This window comes from Dromaius novaehollandiae, chromosome 11, assembly GCF_036370855.1.
Source record: "Dromaius novaehollandiae isolate bDroNov1 chromosome 11, bDroNov1.hap1, whole genome shotgun sequence".
In the NCBI taxonomy this organism is placed as follows: Eukaryota; Metazoa; Chordata; class Aves; order Casuariiformes; family Dromaiidae; genus Dromaius; species Dromaius novaehollandiae.
This window is the reverse complement of record NC_088108.1, coordinates 14,305,905-14,331,115: the sequence shown is the minus strand read 5'-3', so window position 1 is coordinate 14,331,115 and position 25,211 is coordinate 14,305,905. Positions and strand designations below refer to the sequence as shown.

At 46.4% G+C, this 25,211-nt stretch overlaps 1 protein-coding gene across 2 annotated transcripts in view; it reads left to right on the top strand.

Moving 5' to 3' along the window:
• The window catches only part of GABRQ (gamma-aminobutyric acid type A receptor subunit theta), an 83,361-nt gene that overhangs the window by 37,652 nt on the left and 20,498 nt on the right, over positions 1 to 25,211 (top strand). For both annotated transcript variants that reach the window (XM_026112260.2, XM_026112258.2), the window contains exon 4: positions 15,899 to 16,119. In XM_026112260.2, the coding sequence (XP_025968045.1) occupies positions 15,899 to 16,119 (221 nt within the window). The remainder of the gene's footprint in view (positions 1 to 15,898; positions 16,120 to 25,211) is intronic.

Genomic DNA, 25,211 nt, shown 5'->3' with positions numbered 1-25,211 from the left:
AAAGGGTGTTTGGAGAAATAAAAGATGGTTGTGGAAGGGGAGAGAAGAACCTCCCAACCATTCTAGTCATACTATCTCTGAGCAGGTCTCCACCGCAGGCAGGAGGTATGACTGCCTGCTCTGTGGTTCATCTAGATCAGTGATAAGGGTAGAAATCCACTGAACTCCTAGGTCCTTGTGGCAATGTGGATGTTGGTGACCCATCTTCTCTGCTGTTGCTGGATTTGAGATTGCTTCATCCTTGCAGTATTGACATCCTGTGAGGGACTGCTGGGACTCAGGGTGACTTTCACCAGCACTCAGATGGTTTTAAAAGCCAAGAGTCAGATTTGCATATCTGCTTGCAACACACTGAATATACCTTTCTTTAACAGGAATTCCACTGACTGCACTGAAAGATTTCTTGAAAACTAAGGTAGTGTATGAAGGCAAATAAAGCCTGTGGCATCAGGGGAGCTCTGCAGTGTGATGGGATGGGGGAATGGGAGCTCAGGTCTGAACAAACAGTGGTCCCCTTTATGCCCCAAAGACAGGGATGGTCCTTCTACAGTAGGATGTGGTTCTTGCAAAAAGTAGTTATAATGAAGCAAACAGTTATGAAGTGGCCTGAAGTACTCCCAATTCATTGGTTCTGAAATTGGTTACCAAGAGATTGTCCTGACTTAGAAACTAGAAAATAGGTCAATGTGACTCATATGTCAATATTTACTGCATTTATGGCAACTTGTAGAAGGGAAAAAATCTTCTTTCTGATATCTTCCAGGATATTACACAGATTATCCCACTCCTATAGCAGAATTTTCCCCATCACTTTGGCTGTGGTGTTGGTTGACTCTGCAGAGACAGCCTTGTAAATTCAGTACATCTCACAGAGCCTGGTTGCTAAGTAACAACCCCAATATCACCATACAGTCTCTTCAAATGCTGTGGTTAGCTATAAACTAGGATCTGCACAAAGCACCAGTAACTCCTTCTGAAATGGAAGTCTTGAGGATTAGGTGCATGTGTGGCAGATGGTCTGGGAAAGGAGCAGTTCTGCCAGGCCACTGCCACTGCCCTGCCTGGAGGTGTCCTCCTGTGAGCGGGGGGACAGCCTCATAGCTAACCCTATTGAGGGGTTTCCTATGGTTGTGCTGAAGGGCTCTGAATGTTTTGGTCATTACTGACATCCATGAATGAAGTGATTTTGCCATGTACCTAGCTCAGTAAATATGTGAGCTGTGGAAACCTTGCTGAAAGAAGAGCTCAGGTGCCTCTCAGCTGGAAGAAGATTGGGAACTGCTGGTCTGGGGAACAAATCCCTCCCCATGAGACTTTATACTCTACCATGCTGTTTTCCTCCCAGTAATCCTGTAGCATTCACTCAATATCTTAATGGAGGGTTTGGAAAAAGATCTTTATCTGCATAACTGGAAATGCTTGGTTATGGGCAAGCTGTTGGTGAGTGAGCTTGCCAGTTTCTAGCCTAGTGCCCACATTTTACAGCACTAATAAAATCTGGTGGCAATGTTTATTGTAAATGATCTCCCCGTGCACATCGCTTTCCATGATGCTCTTATCCCTAAGGAGCAGTTCTGCAAGTCCTCCAGTATCACAAGTTCGAGCCTCAGGAGAACTGAGTCAAACCTCCTTCCAGTATTGAGAAACAGAGTTCAAATGTTTTGCTCACCAAGTGATTTCCCAAATGAGAACATTTCTGTGTTTTCATTGAAGAGAATAAGTTCATTCTGAATTTCTTAGATGACTCTGCCCCATGGCAGAGGAGAGAAGTTGTGCCGGAGAGGATGAGAGTCCATGGTCTGTTTGCAGCATGCTTTGGGCTGAACAGTGCTATGCATTGCAATGCCCCATCTGTTCCTCTATCAGCCAAGTTATCTTTAGATCTGAACATGCCGCAGTGTTGTATGGTAGTGGTATGAACCACTTCAGCTTGCGCTCCAGCATTCCTGTAGTAGAGTTGTTACTGCAGAAGACTTTGCACAGGATAAAAATGTATTTTTTCTATTCAGGATTTTATTCAGGTTTTTAAACAGGCAGAACTCCCACAGCCTATATATATGTATATATATATTATATATGTAAATATATATCTGTTTAAAAAAAAAAAAACTGTCTGAATTTGAGTAGTGTTCCAAACTGCCACCTGTTTCAATAGCAATGCTGCAGCATTGGAGAGTATTACTGCAGAATGCTAAAGTATTTACCCACAAGTAAAAGCCTCATCTGGTTTGGTTTGATTGAAAACTAGATTAGATCTTGAGAATCTGACCTGCTGACATCCTGTCATGCATACATTTAAAGCGTGTAGCAATAAAGTGTACATGTGCAAGAGTGCCAGCACCTCAGTATAAAATCTAGATCCAAATATGAGTGCGTGCGTGTCATGTTGCTATTTGAATATGTAAATAAATGGGGCTATATATAGCTCTATATGTTATGTACATGTTAAGTGAAGGTGGCAGATATGACATCTGAATAGCTTTGCTGTTTCCAAGTGGTAGAGCCTGGTAGAGGCTCCCTGCATGCTCCCTACATCTCTGGTGCTTGCTCCTACCCCTCTCAGCCTTTCTGCTATCACATTTTTCAGGCCTCTGGAGAAGATTGCGTGTGGGGACAGGAGCTGTTAATATTCTGAGTCTGTGCTGAGTTGCTAGGCTACAGAGAAAAATGAACATTCAAGGAAAAAGGATGGTAAAAGGGAGAAGATCTGCTGAGCTGTCTGGAGGTCCAGAAAGGCCCTCTAGTTAGATGAAAAGGATTATTTAGGGCAGGGAGGGTGTGCATGCACATGGGATGAAATGCAGACAGTCCTTGCTGCCCTGCCAGAAGTGGTGTCTGTGGGCAGCTCTTGCCAGAAAAATGGCAGCAGAAAGAGTAAAAGAGTAGATACTCTAGCCACTGTCCCTTCTGTGTTGTTGCTTGCAGGGTATATACAGCTGGCCTCTTACTGTCTATGCTAGGGCACAGTAGGTCACCAGGCTGGAGTATGCCCTTTTATACATCCTTCCTCCCTTTTTGCAAAACACCGAGCTCCAATATGAAGCTCTAGTAAAGAGGGAAGTAAAGCCAAGACATGCTCACAGCTTGCAGGTTGAACCTAATCTCTGCCTTTCATTGACAAAAACTGCTACCACAGTATCTCCTTTAACTTCAGTGTGTCTACAGGGGAAGATAGCTTGTGGTCTTGTATCTCCCTGTCCTCTGCCTTGGTCTGATGCATTCTAGGCCAGGTCACACTTGCACAAAACACTGACCCTTTTGTCCATCACGAAGTTGGAGCTGAGGCTCAAGGGGACTTGAGGGTTTACAGTACAGCAGGTCTTGTCTAAGCCTGGCTTTCTAGAGTGTCAGTCTTGTTCTTGAACACAGACCTCCTCCCCTTTCAGCTGTCTCACTGAAAGTCAGTGTTAAGTATCTAGCTGTACAGGCTGTGAGCAGTCAGACCTGCAAGGTGTCTTGTGTTCCTGTTGTGGAAGGGCAGCTCTGCCCCCTGCTCCTGCCTGCAAGATTTCTATTCCCTCTCAGTATTGGTGGCTGTATCAGAACCCTCAGAAAAATTAAACAGTGCCTTTGGGTATTTTTATTATCTGGATACTTTATTTACTGAGCTCACATGGGCTCTCTGCCAATAACTTTCAGCCAGCTCTGCAAATAAAGCTCCTTGGCTCCAGGACTGTTGGTCCTGGTACTGCAGAGAGCACTCACTCAGCATGGACAGGGACTGCAGCTTGTTCCCTGCCATCCAGTTGGCTGTGAAGTCAAAGTCTGCTTGCTTGTGGACCTCCAGACCCTGCTGAAGTCTCTGCTTCTTTTCTTCATGCATCCTATAATAAGCTTGTCTTGTTCAGCAGAATCAGGAATGTCCCACCCAGCAGTGTCTCAAATGCTATCACACTGCACTCGCCCATCAGGTTTGCACTCCTGCAGCAAGATTTGGATTGCTAAAGTGGAAGACAGGTAGCACAGGACGTATTACGTGGTCACTGATGCTGATGTAAATCCTGACTGGTTCCACCGGCTTTATCCTGGCATAACTGATGGCAGACTAATCTATAACTGGAGGCAGAAGTAGACTGTTTTTGTTGTATTACACCATTTGGTCAATATGCTTGATAATAGAAGTTGTTCCCTGCAACAAATTATCCAGTTGGTACTCTTGTCCTTTTTTCAGTCGTACTAGTATGATTATAGAGTGCACTGTTGAGATGCACTACTGTTGAGGCACTTTGTTTCCACCCGTTTTCGCTAACAAGTCAATCTTATTGAGTCTGTCAACTTAGAGGTCACAGATATGGTTATGCAGTGTTCATGTGTAGAAGCAGTTACCCCAGACATAGGATGGGGTCTCTGTGCATGCAGATGTTTCAGGATTTTTAAAAGTACAACTGTGCAGATTTAGTTTGCATGGGCTTGTTGAAAAACGGCCTGGTGTTTTTCAAACCATGAGGCTGCCATTCCCTTTCTCAGACTCCCCCTAGATGTAATGAACCCTACTGCCAGAAAGATGTTCCGCTCTTTCTTCTGTCTGCCTTTCCCGCACCTGGTTCCACATCACTGCATCTGCTTACCCATGGTTATCCTTAACCCTTCTCCATGACCAAACTCTTCAGTCTCCTACAGGAAATTAGCATCATCTTCTCTAACCTTTTGGTCAAGCTATTTTGTGCAGCCCAAAACTGCATTGGCCTTTTTGACTGCCGCAGTGAATTACAAGATGTAGTTAATATTTTTCCCATGGAGAAAAGGTAGTTTCTGATGTGCATTGCACACTTAGTACTTGCCTTGAGATCTAGGGATCCCAAAGCACTGCATGGGGGAAAGTTAGCATCGGTGTGTTAACTTTACGGTTGGAAAACAGGGCAGGTGAAAGTGCCCAAGGACTCCTAGAGAATTAGCATTGGGTGAGCTGGAATTGATATCCAGAGATGATGTTTTCTAAAGTGCCTAATCCCAATGAGCCTTTAAGTCTTTAAAGGTCTCCCTTTTACCATCCCATTCCTGCAGTTTTTTGTCCTGTGCTCTCTGGTGGTCAGTGTCTATGGGGAGGGCTGCAGAACCTATCCTATTTGGGGCAGGGCTTGACAGAACTGGTGTCCAGTAAGACTACTGGCAAGAAAGTGAAGATGTTTGGTTAAAAGCCAGCCAAACAAATGAAAATAGGCCCAGGGAAGTGAAGAGTTCTGGGAATGTTCTAGAGAAATTGCTTTTGTTCCATACCATGTTGCTTCTGCTAGAAAGCCTTTTGCTTTTTGATGATTACTTAAAGTGAGCATCTCTCAGCAAGCAAGAGGTAAGAAAGCAACTACAAGGCAAATATTCTCTGAGGGTAAGCACCAAGGCTGTGAAGCATCTTTGAAAGGGTGCAGGTAGCATCAGTGATCTTCCTATATCACCTCTTCATTGCTACAATCCAGTTTTCTTTCCCTACCCTTCTGAAGGCTTTAGAAACGGATATCTTCACCAGTCACTGTTTAAATGTCTTGCTCAAATTTAATTTAGTCTAATAGGCTAGTTGTTGCATGTTTAATTAAATACAAAGTGATTATTTAAAAACATATTTTTGAGCTTTAACGGTTGTTTATTAGATATGTCTGCGAGTGTATGCAGCCAGCCACTGGAAACGGAGATGCTGTAAGGCAGTAAGGGTAGTGGACAGGAGAGGAAAGTACCAGAAGATAGGCTGGGAGAAGCTGGGTGGGAGATGGGAGAAGAAGAGGTGGGCTACAGGCATTAGCACTATCCTGTAGCTTGTTGTAGGTGTGCTGAAGGCAGATACATAGCATGCTAGTGTAGTGTGAGCAAGCAGTAAGAGGTGAAGATGGTCTTTCTGAAAGCACCATGTTTTCCTGTTACAGGGCAGCAGAAGCCTAACACAGCATAATCTGTTTTAAACTACCAAGGACTCCAAACCAGAAAGCCTGTTGCAATATAAACATGCCCTCAAACCTCCCTTTTGCAGCTGTGCAATGGGTGATCATTACACTTCTCTGAGACCTCACAGAGATAGTGCAGTAGTGCTTGTTTGAGTCTCAAAGCCTGTGGTAATGGGTAACCTTGTGGATAGCTAGAGAGAGGTAAGGGAAGCAAGAAAAGGGCTGAAGTTAAGATTTTGCCTTAAACAAATAGGATAAGAATTAGAGCAGGGATTTGGAAGGACTTGAAGCCCTTTTGAGACATTTGATGCTGTAGCAGAACCTAGAAGGTGTATTTAATGAGCCTTTATCTCCTGGAGGTGGAGCAAGCCATGCTACGGGGGCTGTCTGTGTGCTGTGTTGGTCAAGTTGTTCCTTGGATAGACTTTGCCTGAGAAAAGCAGTATACCGTACTTCTCAGGGAGTGTCAGCTTGCTCCCCTTCCCTCACTACCCAAGGCCACCCTCTAGCTTGCCCTTTCCCTGAAAGGGATTGCTCAGGTGGTGACTGGCTGCCTGAACTACCTCCTGGTTTAAGTGGGCATCTTATCTGCTTTTAGGTCTCCCAGGTACTTACTAGGCACTCCCAGGGAGTCCTTACCCCAGTTTCCAGGCTATCTATCGATGAGAAGATCGTGTAAACACCATCCCTTCAACTCTGTGGCTGAAAGTTAAATTGATGCCTCGCGATTTACTGAACTTAATGTATTACCTTGTTTCTTGGCCTCAGCTGGCAGTCTGGACAAAGTATGCCCTTCTGCTATGTTGGCTTGTCATGGTAGGTATTGGCACCAAATATTAGATGAGATGGGATTGATCAGCAGCTAAGGGGCTCCCACCTGGAAAAGAGGACACTTTCTCAAGTTGTGGTGGGGTTTGGAGAGAAGGCTAGGTGGTGACTCAGGAATGGGAAGTTCAAAACCATCCTGCTTTGGGGGTAGAATGGACTCTGGGATTTGCCCAGCCACTAGCCTTCTTGGGCAGCAGAGCTAGGAAACCAGAGCAGCAGAAACGAGTATTCAGCAGCTCAGATTTTGCAGCTTAAGAATGGAAACTGCCAGGCATTGTTTTCTAATAGCATGGCATACTGCAGGTGGTGATTTGGGGATTGCTGCCTGTAGCACTGAACAAGATTGCTGTTTTGCATGTGCTCATGGAGCAGGTGCTATTCATCCCTGTGCCTGTCACTTCTAGCTTTCTCCTCTCAGCCTCTACTTCCAACATGACTGGGGCTGTTAAGCGGAGGACATCTGGTGCTGCCTCCTGCTCAGATGGAGCTTTGATATACAGGATCAGAAATCTGAAAGCCTTTTCATGGGCAGATCAACCTGCTTTTGGCTTAGGACCCAGTTAGGTATGTCCTTTCTCTTACACCAGCAGGATCAGCACCAACCCAGGTGCTGCAGTGATGGGGCAGGGCAGGAGAGAAATAGGGCAACAAAGTGACAGTTTACTCACACACCCGTATCTGTTGAGAATACAGTGGGTATTTGTCCCAGTTTCTGGACATGTATTCAGCAATTAAACACATACAAATTACTACAAAAGTAGATCGGTGAGGGGAACATCTCCATGAAAATGACTTTTCAGATCCTAGAAGAAAATCAGTTCATGAGCACAAAGACCTGCTACACAGAGCATATCCAGCACATTTGTCCCCTTGCATTAATGGCAGAGAGATAGCAGGTGGAAGGGACTTGCATTGTCAAAAGCCTTTCATGATCCCCAAGTCAGTACTGACATCTGGTTACTCAAAAAAGGGGGAGAGGTAGGAAGAGAGTCTGAGTTTCTCACCCACTGGGCTGAAGCTTAGGGAGGAGAGCAATATCTGATATTATAACGGTTGTCATGCAGAACTTCAGGGCTGTAACTCAGTCACCAACGGAGAAATCAAAGCAACACTCTCCCTAAGGAAAACACAGTAAGTACCAGGGCTGCTGCCTCTTGCCCCAGGCAAAGGTGAGAGTCTAAACAGACTGAACTCTCTTAGAGCTGGAAAGATTTCTATCATATCTTTGCTAATGTCAGATTCACTGGTGCTAGTTAAGGTCTGGAATCTACTGATTTATCTTATCTGGGTAGAAATGGACAATCCATGAAGAGGGCAAAGCAGATTGTTTACTTAGCAAGCTCATGTAAGAACTGTCGCCCTCTTGCTCTGTCCTTTTATTTTCCTGTATGTATTACAGTGCTCTGATTCTTTGCAGCTGGCTACAAGCACATCGTGTCTCCTCCCCATAAAAATAATTCCTCTTATTTCCCCTACCCCCTCTTTAAAATGAAACATACTTGAGGACTACTTTGTGCTTTAATTTCTCTCCCAAGAATGACAGGAACAGGAGCTGGTGTTTAATCATCAAAGAAGTTGAAGCCAACAAATTGTTCATTAGTTGCTGGCAGTGGCAGCTTGGTTTTCACCAAGTCAAAGATGTTCCATTTTTTCCCCCCTCTTCCTGGAGCATCTTGCCTTTCCCAATGTTCTCTTATGATCTTGGACAAGGAGACCATATGTCATTTGCTTGTATGGTGTAGGACTTTTATTTGGTGACTTTCCCCTTCAAAAAGGAGGTGCTTTATCAAAATTGAGGTGGAGGGAAAATCAGAGATGAAAAGTCAGGTGGCACAGCTGACTAGAGAGGCAAGTTGTGAAACCTCCATTATCCCTTGTGTCCCAAGTAATGCAGCAGCAGCAAAGTAGTGTGCACTCTCCCTTGCAGAAAAGTTATTGCTTCCAAGTAGCTTACAAACATGCTTGATGAAATACAATCTCCACTAGCAGTAGCTAGTAGCTGTCTTTCTGGGGGAAGCTTTGAAAGTGAAGGTATCAGAGTCATTTGTCATAGACAAAAATGGACTAAGCAAAGGAGACATCCATGTAGCCAGAAATGCTGTAGTCTGAGTATAGACACAACATGCTGTTTCATGTACATTACTCTTTCCATTTCTAATCCTGGTTTCTGAGTCTATTGTAGCTCCCAATCAGTGTGCACACTTCTTGCCTCTGGACAAGAGGTTTGTTTTAGTACTGAGGACTCCACAGTCAGAGCACAGAGGAAACGAGTCTGACCCAACCTGCCAATGGTCCGTGTCTCCAAGGAACTGTGCAGAGGCCTCTGTGAAGCAGCCTGCCCAGGAAGGTTGCTTCTGGTGCCTTTTTGCTAGAAGCTGGAGTTTTTGCCTTGCAGCAGGAGGCTCTATGTCCTTGGGCTATTCTTCCCTATTAATCCCTCCCATTTCTAACTCAGATGATCATGTTTTCCACATCAGTGCCTAGAGCTTCCAAGTACTGTTAAGCTCCTGGCTTCAGTGTGCTCATAGCAGCAAGTTCCACAGGCTCTGTGGAAAGTTATTTCCACTACCTTGTCTTCAGCCTGTTCTTCTGCAAGAATCAGATACTGTGGGCATTCAGTTGTGTCTGTATTTTGCATTTAACCCATACAACAGTTCTTTCCCATCTTGCTGCTTCTTGCTGCTTCCTGCCTCTAGCAAAGTTTTGCCTACTGCTTTTGAAAATGCATTTAGTTATTCCCACTCTGCTCAGTAACCTGTAAGTATCTAAACAGGAGTGGAACTCTATAACCTCGAGTAGCATAGAGTTAGGATTATTTACTGGATTTTGCAATACAAACACTACAGGGAATCAGGGAAGAGTCAGTATCACTTGGTATATCTGTTTTAAAGTGGTGTGCATATAGTGAATAGCTAAACTGTGGAACTCACTGCCACAAGATTACACCTGCCAAAGGCTGAGTAGTCTAAGAGTTGAGATATTCTCAGAAGAGAAACTGAGGATCTTCAGTTAAGAGAATACCAGCTCTGGCTTGGGAGATCCTTAAGCCTTAGTTGACTGGAGAGGACTCTCAGAAGGTATCAAAACATATATGCTGTTTTGCTTATAGTCAGGACAATAGCAGGAAGGAATGTTACTGGTGACAGGATACTAATGCAGAAGGACTTTAGGTCTGACACAGTAGAGCTGTGCGTATCTCCAAGATGAGACCAAGTGCTCTTGTGAGGAAAACCACTTGGGACATATGGCATATTTGTGGTCACATGAGATGAGGCAGGAGAAAAGGGGGGAAAGGAGGCCCTTAATTCTGGGTCCCCATCTCTCTCTGCAGTGAACAGAAACATGCACATTATGCTGTCCTCCAAAGAGGCAGCCTTGAGCCCAGAGACTCTAACTGTGTCACTGTGTTTAAAGGAGTAGGAGCAAACACCGAGTAGCCTGTCTGACCTGGACAAGGAGCTCTGAGGGCGAGGATTTCCATCGGGGTTCTGTTGCTTACTGGGAACCTCAAGTACTGAAAACAAATGCTTCTGACTTGTCAGGCTGGACGCAGCCTCGTGGAGGTATGACACGGTTGAAGAGCTGCCTGCGTGTAGGAGTCCATAACTCCCCTATGCATCAGGTAGGATGGAATGTTCACGTCCTGGACCTTGGATCTGACCTGGGCTTGACCCTGAGTTTTCATTGCAGAGCAGTTCAGGCTCCCCATGGCACATGTCTGTGGGCTGGTGGAGATGCAGTGAGCCTTGGGTGCCTTTTCAGTAGAAGACTGAAGTTGCTCTTTGTAAAGTGCTGTCTTTGTTATTGAGGTGCTGTAACTCTCTCTCTGCTCAACCCCTCACTGTCCTGTGTTGGTCTATTGACAGGAAAGCTCTGATTTCCACCTCTCCACTGACTCCCCATGGTATCACTTCTCTTGGTGGTCTGGGCACGTCTCTGGATACTCCTCGAGGCATGTGGCTGGCCCAGGGAGGAAGTGGCCACATGCCCATAACCGTCTCTGGGTCCTGGTGTCTCCAGAGAGCATCTGCTACCCCAAGCACTCTACCTTCCTCCTGCCCTCTGGTTTGTCAATGCTTCAGTGGGGCCTCGCTGTGCTCACAGTATGAGGAATGTCCCAGCTTGCCTTTATTAGTCTCCTTCCTTCTCTCCCCCAACTTGAAGCATTCTTGGAAGCTTATGTCCTCTCACTGACTTGGGCTTCTTAAACTTTGCACAAGCAGATTTGTTCTCATTAGGCTGAGGTCTGGCATCCTCCACTGCTCTGATAGGCAGCTTTGGGCTGCTGTGGCAGGAGGGCTTGTTTCTGCTCCCCAAGTGCACACGCAGCATAAATGGGGAGTGGTCCTGGGCAAGTCAAAGATTGTTCTCTGAGGAGAGATGAGCATTGAACTCCCGAAGGGGCACTATGTGAAGGAGATGAGTAGCCCAGATGGTAGAGGAAAACAAAGATGTTTGGAATATAAACCAATGGAAACTCATTCTCGAATTCAAACTAATGGTGCCAGCCTATTTCCGTTCTTGCTTTGCCCCAGCTATTGTATTCTCCAGTTTATCAAGGGACATGGTAGATATATCTAAAGGAACCTGTGTGTGTTTCACTGTGAATTTGTTACCTCTGTGGTTCTCCAAGAAATGTCTTCCCCTTTGCCCCCTCTTTGTCTCTTGTGTGTCAACATCTCAGCCTTTCAGTTATGTGGTCTTTGATTTGGGATCTCTGCTAAGTTTCAGGAAAGACTGAGGTAATCGATAGGACTGTAATTATCAGCCTCCTTTCCCTGACTGGAGATGGATGCTAACAGCCCTGTGCTCAGGAGCTGGGAGGATGCCCTGTTGTTTTAGCAAGAGGGGCCTGCAAGTGAGCTTCTCATCCTTCTCCAGAGCTTTTGCTAGTCTCTAAACCAGTTGTCCTGCTTCCTCATAGGGGGGCAGCTCTGGTACACAGATGTCTGCCTGCTCCACGTGTTGCTCTCACTTCTGTTTTGTGCATGTGTCACACGCGGCAAGAAGGTGGAGAGAAAAAGAGAGAGCAAACCCTTTCCAAAAACTGAGGCTGGGGAGCAGGGAGGCAAGGAGGGCTGGAGCTGGTAGCTCACTCAGAGCTGCTCACTGGAGCAGACTGAATGGAGGAATGTGGAGGGATCCCACTGGGGTGGGTGGTCATGCTTGACAGCCTTTCCAGCAGGCTCAGGTGCCATCTTGGCATTGTGCGGGGCTGAATGGGAGCAGTAGTGCTGAGTGTGGCCCCGCACGCAGCTGGGTCATGAGGCAGCCTTGCAAGGCAGGGAGGGAGCACCAAAGTGCTGTGGTAAATAAAAGGGCTGGACACAGCAGCAGGGAGCCATGCAACTTGTGAGCTACCGAGTGCTGGTTTCTGGAGCAAACCGAGGGAGCTGTCCACCACAGAGTGGAGGTGCTGGTGGAAATCGGAAGAGGAGCAGCTTGTTTTGAAAGAGCCAGGCTCTTTTAGCATAAGTGGAGTGTGGTTTGTAGGTCAGCCAGGCTTGGCAGGGCTCATCTGGGTCTGAAAGAGGCTCTCCTCGTGAGGCTGTTGACTGCAGCATTTCTGCTTCCTGCAGTGGGATGCTGGTCGGGGAGGAGTGGGCAGACGTGGCAAGACAAGCCACAGTGGTAAAGCCTGGCTAGAGAAAGGTTGCAGGTGTCTCTGGAAAGCTTGCTTTTCCTGCGGGTAGAAAATCCAGTAGGACCAGGTACGGAGGCGTGTAACTTCAGAGTAGATCCATTCCCCTTCGCTTGTCCCAGCCTCAGTGTTTTTTCAAACTGAACTATCAATTCATGACGAATGATTTTCTAAGGTCTATGCAATGCAACTTGCACTGAGCCTCTGATGAGGAGTGGTCTCCCTCTTTGTCTGCACCTCCCTTCTCCCTTCCCCCTTCCCCCTCCCCCCCCCCCCAGCAATCATCAAATGAAGCAGGAGGCTGCGCAGGGTGGCCTGGTGCGTGTGCGCTCGCTTCTAGTGCAGCTCCTTCATTTCCTCCTGCAGTGCAGAGAGCAAACAGTGCCCACAGCAGAGTGAACTGGAATGGAAAGCTCTCCATCCCTGCCACAGCAATGCCTAGCCTCAGCCAGACTTGCCCTTCCTGAGCACCTCTAGAGTCCTCTAGAAAGACCCAATAGGCTGAATAATAGGAAACCTGGAAGCATTTTTATTGCCGCTGGAGCTGCACTGGTGCAGTGTGAAAAAGGCCTAGTTTGCTGACAACAGGGTTTGAAGGAGTGTGGAAGCATTCCTATTTCTGTCTCCACTGCCAGGTCACTTCTCCAGCAGTAACACCAGTGGAGAAAACTGCTTACTGAGTATGCATGTCTGGAGAGACAGGCCTCCTCTGCTTATCCCTGGCACAGGCTGCTGAGGAAGCTTAGCTGTGTTGTCCCGCTAATATGCTTCGACACTGAGCTGGAAGGAAAGAGCTGAAGGGGTCCATGGGCTCCCGGCCTCTTTGGTTTTGAAGTTTTTCTTTGAGCCTTCTGGTAAAGGGACTGATTTTTTTTTTATTTTTTTTTCCTACTGGTGTTGCTGGGAACCAGCTTGTGGCATATTGGTAGAAGTAGTAGGTTTGTGAATGTCAGTGGTTACTGGGAGGTTTGGGAAAGCCTCATATTAGCGTAAGTGGCAGATAAAACCCTAGAACAAGGGGATAATCATTCAGGACTTGGAGGAAAATCAGGCTTATTACTTCTGATTCCTGGACTTGCGAAACACTGCATGCATTGGCTCCGTCTGGCCATTTTGCTCCTAAAGAACGATGTTACCCTTGATTACTATTTTATCTGCCTCTAAAAGGGAGGCTTTGACTAAGATCATCTCATCAGGTCTACAGCCTGGCCATTTCTGTGTGATGGGGAGGAGAAGGGCATGGATGCGTATGCAGGGCAAGAACCGGTGGGACTGATAGAGCTGCCTGCCAGTAGATGGTGATTCTGGAGTGGGGGGCATAGATGTACTTTGTACTTATCAGAACAGGTTATGTGGGGATGAAGCGAGGGCAAGGCTTACTACTTTTTCCCCTGGGTACTGGTGCCTCTCACCTACTGTAGTGGGCCATATCACTGCCGCCTCTGAAGACAGCTGGGAAGATGTCCTCTCTCTGGGCTGCTCTTGACCGCCTGTTCTGTGCATGGATGCTCCCAGGGGCTCAGAGGCAGAGCATCCCTCCTCCCTGAACTTCAGTGCTGTACTCGTCAGTATGTCAGCGACACCTCTGCCCCCAGGAAGGACTATGACCTCTACATATTGGACACTTGCCCAGCTATTTTGCTTCTGTCCAGAAATCCTGCATGCTGTTCAACAGAACTGAGGGATTGGGCAGGGGGAGCAGGAGAACAGCAAAGAGGAGTTGGGGAGAGAAAGGGGTGAAGGGCAGCATTGGATACAAGTGGGCCATGATTATCAAGTGCTCCAGACTTACCATGACGCTGTCCAGAGAAATGTGTTGGGTAAAGAAGCCCGGGAACAGTCGGAGAAATAAATGGAGAGGGCTCAACCCAGGGCCTGGATGGCTGCTGTTCCCCAGAAAGGTCTCTGTACCTGGGGAGCATCCTTAGCCCACTGGATCGGATTTAGGCTTTTACTTCTGTACCCTTCCAACTTTGTTCCCATTAAACCTGGAAGTCTATAAGAAGTGAGTTTAGAAGGTGTATCTCTTGGGTGCTGCTGACCCTCTACTTTGTAAGCAGCTCACCCTTTTTTGACCTCCGGAGGTCAGTGCAACCTCTTGTCTGCCACTCCTGGGGACTGGCTGGAGCCTGCAATGACAGGAGGGTAGCCTGGTTGAGGGCAGAGGTGTTGCAGAGCTCTGTCAGGGTTTAGGAAAATGCAGCTTAGTGATGCAGCTTGCTGCAATGTGCTGTGGAGTTCTTGGAGGGGGAGGATGGAAATGGTTGCCTTTGAGCCGAGTGTCACTGGAGGAGGGAAGAGCAGGTACCGTAAGGGTAAGAGGCTCCAAGCACTTACGCTCTACTCTGTGCTCTCACTGCAATGCAGGTCCAAACCCCTTGGGAGGGGTAGCAGGGAGGATGTTTTCCTTTGCAAGGTTTTGGCCAAACAAGAAAATATTGGGGACCCTGAAAGATGGTCTGTCAGGCTTCTGAGGCAAGAATTTAGCAGTCCTTTAGAAAGCAAAGCAAAACAATTTCCTGGCCAAAAAGCTGTCACTGTGTTTTTGTTCTTTTCAATACAATACAGAAGATGACAGATACAGCGTTTATATCCAGACTCCACCACGGATTTACTCTGTGACCTTTTGGATATGCATGTGCGTCTAGATTTCTGAATCATAGTTAGATACCTGAAGTTGGCATACCAATACTGTAGGTTTATTTGAGGTTGTTTTCAGAGGTGCTGAATAAACCTGGCTTCAAGTGAAGTCAGTGGGAGAAGAGGGGCAGCATGGCTCTGTGCTTGGCCCAGTTGTTGGTACACATGTGAGGTCTTCACCAGCGCCTTGCACAGAGCTGGCATGCGCCAAGCAGAAAAACGCTTGCTGCTCCCTGTGCAAACCGACATGGACAGGAGGAGTCCCATGGCACTGTAGGTATCTGCTTCCGAAGAGATTATGTGTCCTGTAGCTCAGGGTATTACTGTACAAGTTCATTTTCATGCATTTGCAGAATGTTTTTTTATTTAAGGATTTGTGCAAAATTACTGACACTTTTGCTGCAAGCCTTACAGAGCTTGAGACCGCTGCTTGCCCTGCCCACTTCCTAATCTACAAACTTATTTTCTTAGCTCTGTTTTACCCTTCCCCTATAGCAAAAGAATCTTGACTCCTAGCCTATTTAAGACCTGTCATGACAATATTTTCTGTCACTGATGTGTACTAAACCCCTTCCTGTTCTACTAGCATGTCCAAGTGGAAATCATTGTTCTCGTAGTACAGTGCTGTGATACTGTATCTTTGAACAAACTGATTTAGGGCCTCTGGGTATCCACTGAATGTGTGCTTAATTGGAGATGTGTAATGTCATTGTGTGCCCTACAGGGCTCAGGCTTGTTTCCTTTTTTCCCCAGAACAAAGCATAGTCCTCATAGCCTGTGGAAGTGCAGGTTCGAGCATTTGGGTGCCAGAGAATTTGCACACCTACAAAGGTCTCAGCAGCAGCAGGAGTGAAGGGACTGAGAGTTATGTTCCTATCCTGAGGCCAAGCTGACACTTGCATGTTTCTTCTTGCAGGACTACACCATCACCATGTACTTCCAGCAGAGCTGGCGGGACAAACGCCTAGCGTATAGTGACCTTCCTCTCAACCTGACCCTGGATAACAGGGTGGCTGACCAGTTGTGGCTGCCTGATACCTATTTCCTGAATGACAAGAAGTCCTTTCTGCATGGAGTGACAGTGAAGAATCGCATGATCCGGCTCCATCCTGATGGGACTGTCCTATATGGCCTGAGGTAAGTCTGAAGGGAATTTTTGTTGATTGTGGCTGAGAACAATGACATCGCATTTAAATTTTCACCTGTTTCTGAAGAGATTCTGGCATTTTCTTTAAGCACAGGCGAGGATCAAAAAGACCAAAAGGTACTCAAATGTTGCTCAGTTTTAAGCATCTGCTCTTTCTCCAAGCTGGAAATGGTTGTTTCCCCATACTGCTATAGACAAATACGGGAAATGGGAATAGTCAGTTCTGTGCATTTCAGGTCACTGTCACTCATGTTGCATAACACTTCCATTTGAAACTCATTTTAAGTTGCTTGTAATTTTCTGCAAGTTTGGCCTATGGAGATGAGACTTCATTAGTCTGGTATCTAAGGCTGAATTTCATAGCATTTGAGTCAAATCACTTCAGTCATTTTTGAGTATGAGATAGGAGGCATGTTTTTGTACTATTAAAAAATGGCTCTTGTCTTTACCAGAGCACTTTTAAAGATTGAGGCTTGAAAGTTGATATTTAGTAGGGAAATAGTCCTCAGTGAGGATGCTTTTTGTGGTGTCTGGAATAAATTAATGTAGCCAAGTTCACAGCCTTTGAAAGTGCTGTGCTGATGTGCAGTGGAGGTGGCAAAGGTTGGCCTTACTTTATTATCTGGATGTGTGAAATGCCAGGGTACATAGGAAAGTTAAATGGGAGGGAGCAGAGGGCTAAAAGGGAAGTTTGCAGCCATAGGTAAGATTTAGATGCAGGTTTTGGACCTTACAGCTGAAATCTAGGCAGTGATTTTCTCAGTCCCCTATTTGTCTACTTTGAGCTGTACTTCTCACAGTTTTTTTTTTCCTTTTTGACTACCAAAATTCACAGCTGGCTTTTAGACCTGCCTCCACATTCACAAATGATTGCGATAGCAGCTCTGGGCTTACATCCCAGTGCAGCAAAGGGGGAGGAAAGACCTTTCTCTCTCAAAGAGAGTACACCCACCCTTCCCATTTACAGTATCAGCTTCTCTGCTGCTTCGTGTTTTGTGGATAAGTCTGATTTTATGATGGTCGCCTCCTCTTTAACTAGCAGGGCTGTCTCTGGGAGGGTAGGGCTGGATGTAGGCATTGCAAAGTAGGAGGCTGCCCAGAGCACCATCCTGCTGGGGCAGCAAGGTGGCTGTGCCCACTGTTTTTCCTATGGCAGAGCTCTGGAAAGCCAAAGGAGCAGCAGCAGCTCCTGCTGCTGAGGACCAGGCTGGGGTATGTGGGGTGATGTTTGTATTTAGTTGTCTTTCTAATTGGTGGATGCCCATTGCTCCAAGCCCAGACACAGCAGAAGGCACGACAAGCGCAACTCCACGGCTCTGTCCCAGCTCTGCCTCTCCTTTCTTGAGACAGGAGCATCCAGGTCTCTCTACACTGACCACCACAGTGATGTTGTTTGGCCTGTACTGCCAAGAAGCCCTGAGTAAGCTTTGCTTACACAGCAAAAGGCATGTAGCCTTCACCCAGATGACTAACACAGATTTCCTGTTTTGTGTTAAAACAAGAGCAAAGGCAGGGTGAGAAAACATTTGGGGCAGGTAGGAGCGTGAACTTCAACCACTCGGGGAGGAGGGGTAAGGAGATGTTAAACTCATGCTTCGCCAAAGCTCAGGTTGCTCTCTGTTGCTGAGTTAGCCCATCTGAACAAAGAGCTGCTTCCCCTGGTACGCGGGGAGCCTTAGCATGCACCTGCACAGCAAAAGAAGCAGAAACACTAGTATATAAATATCAGCTTCAATTAAGTCAGCTCAAATAATGAGTGGTGTGAACCCTGCAGCACAGATGACAAGCAGTGGAAGTCCTTGGAGGGTTTGCACTCACACTAGTTCCAGCTAGGAAGCCTGCGCAAGCACCTCCTGCACCTTTCCCTTCCCTTCCTGGCAGGGCCAGTCCCCAGGGCACGGCAGTGCAGAGAGGGGAACTCTGCACTCCCTCCCATGGCCTGTGTAGATGGGTGCGACAAAAGGAAAATTGCTTTCAGGCCAAAAGGAAGAAAATGACAGCCGTTTTGCCCCTGTTACTTCCAGGGCCGTAGTAAGAGCTGCCTGCGTTGTGTTAACTTTTGGCTGTTTTTCCTGGAAGCTGCTCTCTTTGCCCCTGGAGAAAACAGCAATTGCAAAAACCAAGCACTGAGCAATTTCAGCTTCTCTTCTTTTCTCTTCTCTTCAGTGGGAGCTCCTGAGGCTGTACCTCAGGTCAGGGTGGCTTGCTTTTCCTATCCTGGAAGCAAGCTGGGTTTTGAGGGACAAGCCAGGTCCCCTCTGAATGCTAGAAGTCTCTCTAGCTTTATCCATAGGGGTATTGGCAACATTTTCATCAGTGCTTCCTTTCTGCACTGACTCCTACATCTGTGATTTCGCTGACAATAGGAGTCCTAGGAGCAGTTTTGCAGGTGCAAATAATTGCGATATATTCAATAATATATAGACACATGCACAGCAGGTGTAAGCAGGTACAAAAACAGTGATCACATATTCACCTGTGTTCCCTTTATTGCTGTAAAACTATACCTCTGCTTGCCCTGCAAACAGGAGGAAAAATGCAGATCTTTCCCATATTTTGAAGCCTGTTCTTCTTGGCTTCTCCAGCATCCTCTGGAAGGATTCTTAAAATGGAGCTGCCCTGATGGAAGAAGGCCAAAGGAGGCAATTTCTATTTCTCCTCATTTGTTTGCTCGTTTGTTTTTCCTCAAGCAAGATACCACAGCTCTGCTCCTTCTCCTGCTACCTTCTTGCTAGTCACTTCCCCCTCCTCTGAGCTGATCCTGTAGCAAAGTGACTCAATCATGCTATTTGTGGCACAACAGTCATTTTTCTTTCCAGCAGTCTCTGATGTCAGAGACCTGGGAGGGTGACACCCTGGCAGGCCCCGGCTTTGAGCATGTGTTCCAGCGACCTGCAGGATCAGTCTCAAACCCAGGATCACACCCCAAGGTCCAAGTTAGCTCATACAGAAGTCGGCAGGTATTTTGTTTCTGACTGCAGTGAGACAAGATCAGGCTTCAGATAACTTTGTTTCCATGAGTAAATGAAGTCCTTTCTTCATCCACTTTGCTCAATTGTGGAAGTTCTGTGTCAAAGAAGCATATGCTTGTTTTTGATAGAATTAGCAAATAAGTGGATGAAGGGAGTGCGGCAGATGTAGTATAACTACATCTTAGGAAAGCATTCAATACAAAAGCTTACTCCAAAATTAATTCACACTGGGCTTGGATTAAAAGCTGGTTGCCAGGTCTGCACCAACAAAAGAGATGCATAAACAGCAACGGATTGAATCAGGGGAGGCAATTCTGGGGCTGCTGCATGGATGGGAGTTGGGACTGGTATTTCCTAGCTCCTTCCTTTACGAGTTAGCAGATGGCATGAATCCCGGAAGGCCAAAGGGGAACCTTGAGCCCAGATACAGTTGAGAAGGCACTCTTATCTCTGTGAACATGAAGCAGTCGGCAAGGATGTATAGGCTGAGATGGGAGCATGCAAACCCAGTTGAGCTGCCAGGGCTTTAGGGAAGCATAACCTGGCATGATCGTGTCTGAACTTGTGTAGCCCCCAAACACCTTGCTGGAATTAAAAGTGCCTGTCAAGCACAGGGAAGTGTCACCTGTGACACACAGGAGGAAAGTGCTAAAGCAATATAGAAAGCCTGCAATATGAAGGTAGGCTTAAAGCAGCTACCCACAAAGTTACCAGTTGTTAGGGTAGTGGAGCTAGGCAGATAAAATAGTGAGGAAAGGCCAGCTAGAACCAGTTGAATTTAATGTATTTTCCTCTCCTAATGGCTTTTTGTCAGAAATTGCATTGGTTTCATCAAATTTTAAACAGAAAAAATTAGGGAGAAATATTTCATTTAAGAAAAAAATGTTTCAGAAAATGTTGACTTTTCACTCCTAATTTTATGCAGAGAATTTTTCATTTTTATGTCAATACTTCCCTCACTATTTCAGGATGCCTGTACTACCACTGCTGACATTTGAGTATCATACAGAATCATCAAAGGCTTTCTCTGGACCTCCAGAGGCTCTCTAGCCCATCCCTGCTGTAATATTCAAAAAGCTTTACATTCTGAATCTTTACATTTGAAGTCATTAAAGGCAACTAGTATATAATATGGACTGAGATTATTTCCTTTTCTAGACCATGTTGCCTTCATATAGTGATGAAACAAGTTGACACTTGTCAAATGCTAATGTCAGTGATATTTTTGCTATCTGTTTTCAAAGATCTAAAAATAGAAAATCTGTGACAATGCTGAAATTCTTATATGGTAATCTGAAACCACATTCTGAAATGAGCTTAAGAACATCCTTCTCGGTACTCTTGAAGCTATTTGATTTAGTTCTACTTAGGGACAAAACTGAATTCCAGCAAAACAGGTGCTTTGAGGAGCTCCAACTGCATCCTCCAGCTCGCAGGGGGAGTGGAGGGGCTGGGATGCTGGGAAGCAGGCACGAAGCTGAGTGGACAGCAAGTGAGATGCAATGCCTGGCTGGCAAGGCGCCCAGACAGTGTAAACTGAGCAACTGAAAAACTGCAGAGGAATTTGATGACAGAGAGAATTTCTCTCCTGTGCAGAGAGAATAAGGGATCTCCTGCGAAGTGGTGGTGGTGGAGCGTGCATGAGTTTTGCTTTTTTCGTGCCTGTGATAGTCACTGCAACGAGGTGTGTTTTAGAGACAAGGCAATAGCAGTGCAATTTGGATGTATGCAAAGGAGCTGAGGCAAAGCAGGACACTGAGACTGATGAGTGCTCTCCTGGGAAAGCTGACCCCTGTCATCTTCATCAGTGTAAATGTTGGGTGCTTGAAGCAAGGGGGAAAGTGAGTTGTTATGCTTCCGACAACTAAAAATTTTCATTTTAAAAATAAGAAAAGCAAAGTGTATCTGCTTTGGCAGCACTTGGTTTCTGCTCCTCAGAGAGCTAAGTTCCCATCAGTCAGATGCTTCCTGCAGGGCAGTGGCTCCCAGGGGAAGCCAGCCCTAGCATTGCAGCAAGGTGCTGCTGACCCACGCATGGGAAAGATCATCCTCCTGGGCAAGGCAGCAGCTTGAGCACTACCTTTGGTGCCCCTTACATGGGGAATAGACACAGTCTAACAGAGCCATGTCTAGCATCCCACCCAGCCACTTGTCCAAAACCAGGTATGCTGCCAGCATCTGAGCGCCCCTCTGACCCTCGGGCACATGGACTGCTTGGGTGGTAGGGCTCCTGGTTTGGGCAGAGCTCCCGGTTCGGGATAGAGAGCGCCCCACGCCACACTGCTGTTTGGTTGAGCCTTGCTGGAGCTGCTCTGAGGGGAGGCTTCTGCTTCACAGCTCCTAACTCCAACCCACCTCTTTATCAGGACCTGACCCTGTCTGCGTTACACTCTCCAAATCTCAAGCTCTTACTAGTTCTCCAGCTGGTTTCTCCTACTTTTATTTGCAGCTATCTCCTTGCTCTCCCCATGGATGTTATTTGATTTCTTGCAGAGTAGAGGCCTGGTAGGTTAAGACTGGAGAGTTGTTCTTTCTCTGCAGTGAGGCCACTGAGAAATTTTCTGCTCCCGTCTTACAGGCCAGAAGAGATCTACTACTTCCCCTTTTGCTTTCCATTCCCTCCATGAGAGAGGCTTCTCTGGAAATGAGTGAGGTGATTTGGGCTCTACTCTACCTCTAGAAGCTCTGCCTGCTCCCCCTCAGTAGGTTAGACAACAGAAATCTCTCCTTTGGCAGCTTGGGCACAAAGAGGATTTGTGTCCATTCAGCTGGCTCCTCAGAGCTGGTGCTGCAGATTTGTACTGTTCTCACCATGGAGTTCTACTATGGGTCAGTGCCTTAGTGGAAGGATGTGGAGGAACAGGAGTGGGGTTGGGAGAAGAGTTAATGAGGTGAGGGTGAGGGGAAACGAGAGAATTTGGTTCCCCACTTGAGGTTAGGGACAGATCCCCGTGTGTATTTTGGCCCCCATGCACTGGAAGCACTGGAAAGAAGTTTAAGAAAGAAAAAAGTTTAAGAAAAATATGAACTTTTGGAATAATATCTTAGAAGTTGAGGAAGAAACTGGAGCTAGCTAAAACCGAGCCAGAGCTGTTCCTCAGTCCTTAATGCTGAAAAAAACAGACAAGTCTCGCCAGTGCCTGGCTCAAATTGCTGCCTGTGCCACATCTCCTATACCTGTTTATTAGCAAAACAGAGGTCAAGGCATATCTATAGAAGCAGCTGATCCCCACTCTCTCCTCACAAGCCACTGGAAGGGCTTGCATGGCCTGTACCCACAGTTCACCCTAGCAGCTCTGAAAATGCCTCTTGGTCTTCCTGTTTGCTGTCCTATCCCAGTTATCGGTCTGCGTCCATCGCTGGACCCTGCCTATTCTTGCCAAATCCCTGAGGTTTAAACCATGGGTTACTGTCCTATTAATTCAACTTCATTCCAGCCTTGTGCTGCTAAAGCAAGGGACCTTCTGCTCCATTAAGTGCAGGTCACTGTTATCTGAAGCAACTGTAGCAGATAAAATTCTTTTTAAACATATTCCACTTGGATGTTTCTTGCCCCCCAACCCCTGTCAGCAGCTTGCCAGACAGCACAGTTAGAATAGAATAAAGAGGCTGAAAACCAAACCTTGCAGCAACAGCAGTTCTCCTTTGTACTCTCCCAGGGTGAAGAACTGGTTGATTTAGGTGATTCATGCCCTGTGTACTGGTCCTGAAGAACTTTTCTTTTTTCCTCCCCCATCTAATTTGAGTGCAATGTATACAGTTACTTATCAAAGGATGCCTATGCAAGCACTGAGGTTTTTGGAAATTGGAGCAGGATTGTGCCAAGGCTTATGGAATCAGTTTTAGATGAACAGACTCGAGGAAAAAATACTCAATATCCTTTCCTTGCTTTTGGTTCTAAAATGACTTCCAGGAGTTTGCAAAGATCAGATCATGTTAAAAGAATGGCAAAATTCACCAAGGGCTTATAAATCCCTCTGGGCCCTTTGAAGTTTGTGCTTACTGCCAGCCAGAAGGTGTCACTTACCAGCATGGTTTTGTGACTAACTTTGAGAATGTGTGGAGTAAGAATTTAATTTTGGGTTTCCCCCCCACACATTCAGTAAAACAGCAATTTTGCCTGCCTCTCTCCCCTCACCCCCCCCAAGTCTCTGGAATTCCCTCAGGAATCAAACTTGTCCCATGAGGTTAGCCCATGCAAGTCCAGCAAAACCTAAGCCATTTCCATATTTCCTTGTTGCTGCTGCAAACTGCTGTGAGTTTTAGGAGTCTGTATCCCTGTGGGACAGCAGCATCTTCAGCCTCTTGGGAGATCTGAAATCCAGAAAGCTGCAGCCAGAGCCTTAATATTTATCCTTTGCAAATACACCTGCAAGGGTGTGTTTGAGTGTGCTAGTCATTGGATACTAAAACTTAATCCATACCTGCACAAAACTGTAGGGGCCTGAACTGCTGGCTCTGCCTACTTTTGAATTAGGAAGGAAGCGGTGGTGGCATATCTGAGCTATTTTCCTCCCGTTCTTGTCCATACTGAATTTTAGATAGCATCCTTTTGAAGCTAAAGGTACAGTCAGCAGATGATGCTGACATATCTATTCTAATAAATGAAGTATCAGGGAAACATTCCTGGTCACTGGACCTCAGTGGTCCACACTGCTGAATTGTTACATGGTTTTGATCTGTGTCCACTAACAGTCTCTCAGGCAGTTCCCAGTTACAGTACAGCAAAGGCTGGTGACAATTCTCAATATGCATTTTGCATACAGCCAGACCCTTTTTCTGGAGGGTAAGAATTTAAAAGTGTAGACATAGGCTGTTCCCTTGACAGTGGCATCAAAACCCAGTCCTAGACACATTTAGTTTGCTAGTATAGACACAGTTATGATGCACATACTTTAGTATTTTACTTTGCAAGAAGGAGCTTAAGCGGAAAGGGACCACACTTGCTTTAGGAATCCTTCCAAGGTACGTAACTTTCCCTATCTCCCATCCCAGCCCTCTTCGGAGAGTCTGGACCTGCTGCTTTTGAAATCAGATGGTATTCTGGGGAAGCAATTTCTTTCCCTTTACATTTGTTGCTGACAAGTTCCTCCTGGCCTGTTGAGTATCTGGAGGGTGAAATGATGGCTGGGGGCCTTCACAGTAGAAGTTTAGAGGCAGATCCATCTGAGAAAGAAGCTGAAGGGGGTAAGCAACAGGATAAAAAGAAGATGGAAAGGAGAAATCCAACCATGGCAGGTTTTAGTAGAAGATCTGAGCTCTATGCTGCACTGTGTCTGCGTTCTTATATAATCATTCTAAATAAGACAGAAGAAGCCATTAATAAGTAAACAGCAATGAAGAGAATCAGAGAGGGAATAAAATGGCTGATGGTATGCATGTTTTCAAGGAACTGAAATATTTGTGGTGGACTGGTGTGCAGGAGAACTTTGAGCACTCCTCTTTGAGCTACAGATGCGGTGGGACAGTCCCATCCCACTGCCTGGCTCAGCTCGCAGAGGCTGGTGGTGGAATAGGAAAGTGAGGTGATGTTGCCCCTTCTGTGCTGGCAGCCGCTATATCAGCACAAGCTTCAGGTGGGCATTGCTTCCTTGCTGCAACAAGCTGGGACCCAGCACCCATGCTGTGTGACTTAGAGCTCAGTGGCTGCTTTTCTGGAAATGGTCCCTATCTGTCCCTTGGGTTGAAGGATACTCTCCACAGTGAGGTATCTGGGCTACCTCAGGCTTTTGCTCAGGTCCTCTGGGTGCTGATGCAAAGGGGGGATGTTCATCAGCTCCCAGCCTACCAGAACTGCTTGATATCCCATGAATGCATACTATTTTTTGTTGGTGGTGTTTATTGTTTTGGGGGGGAAATGGGGGGGGGGGGGAGGGGGGTTGAGATGCATGGTAGTTTCTCCATAGCCCTGTCCCCTCCCCCAGAAGAGCTATGCCCCCTTTCCAGCAGTGCAACTGAGCAACAAGGCAGAAACGACCTGGCTGCTTGATAGCATAAGTGCCTGAAAGACCTGAGGAGAAGTAATTAGAGCAAGGGCATGAATATGTCCTTTTTGTGGGAAGGGAGGTAGAAGGGGTGTGACATATGGGGTTGATTCTGAATCCTTAAGG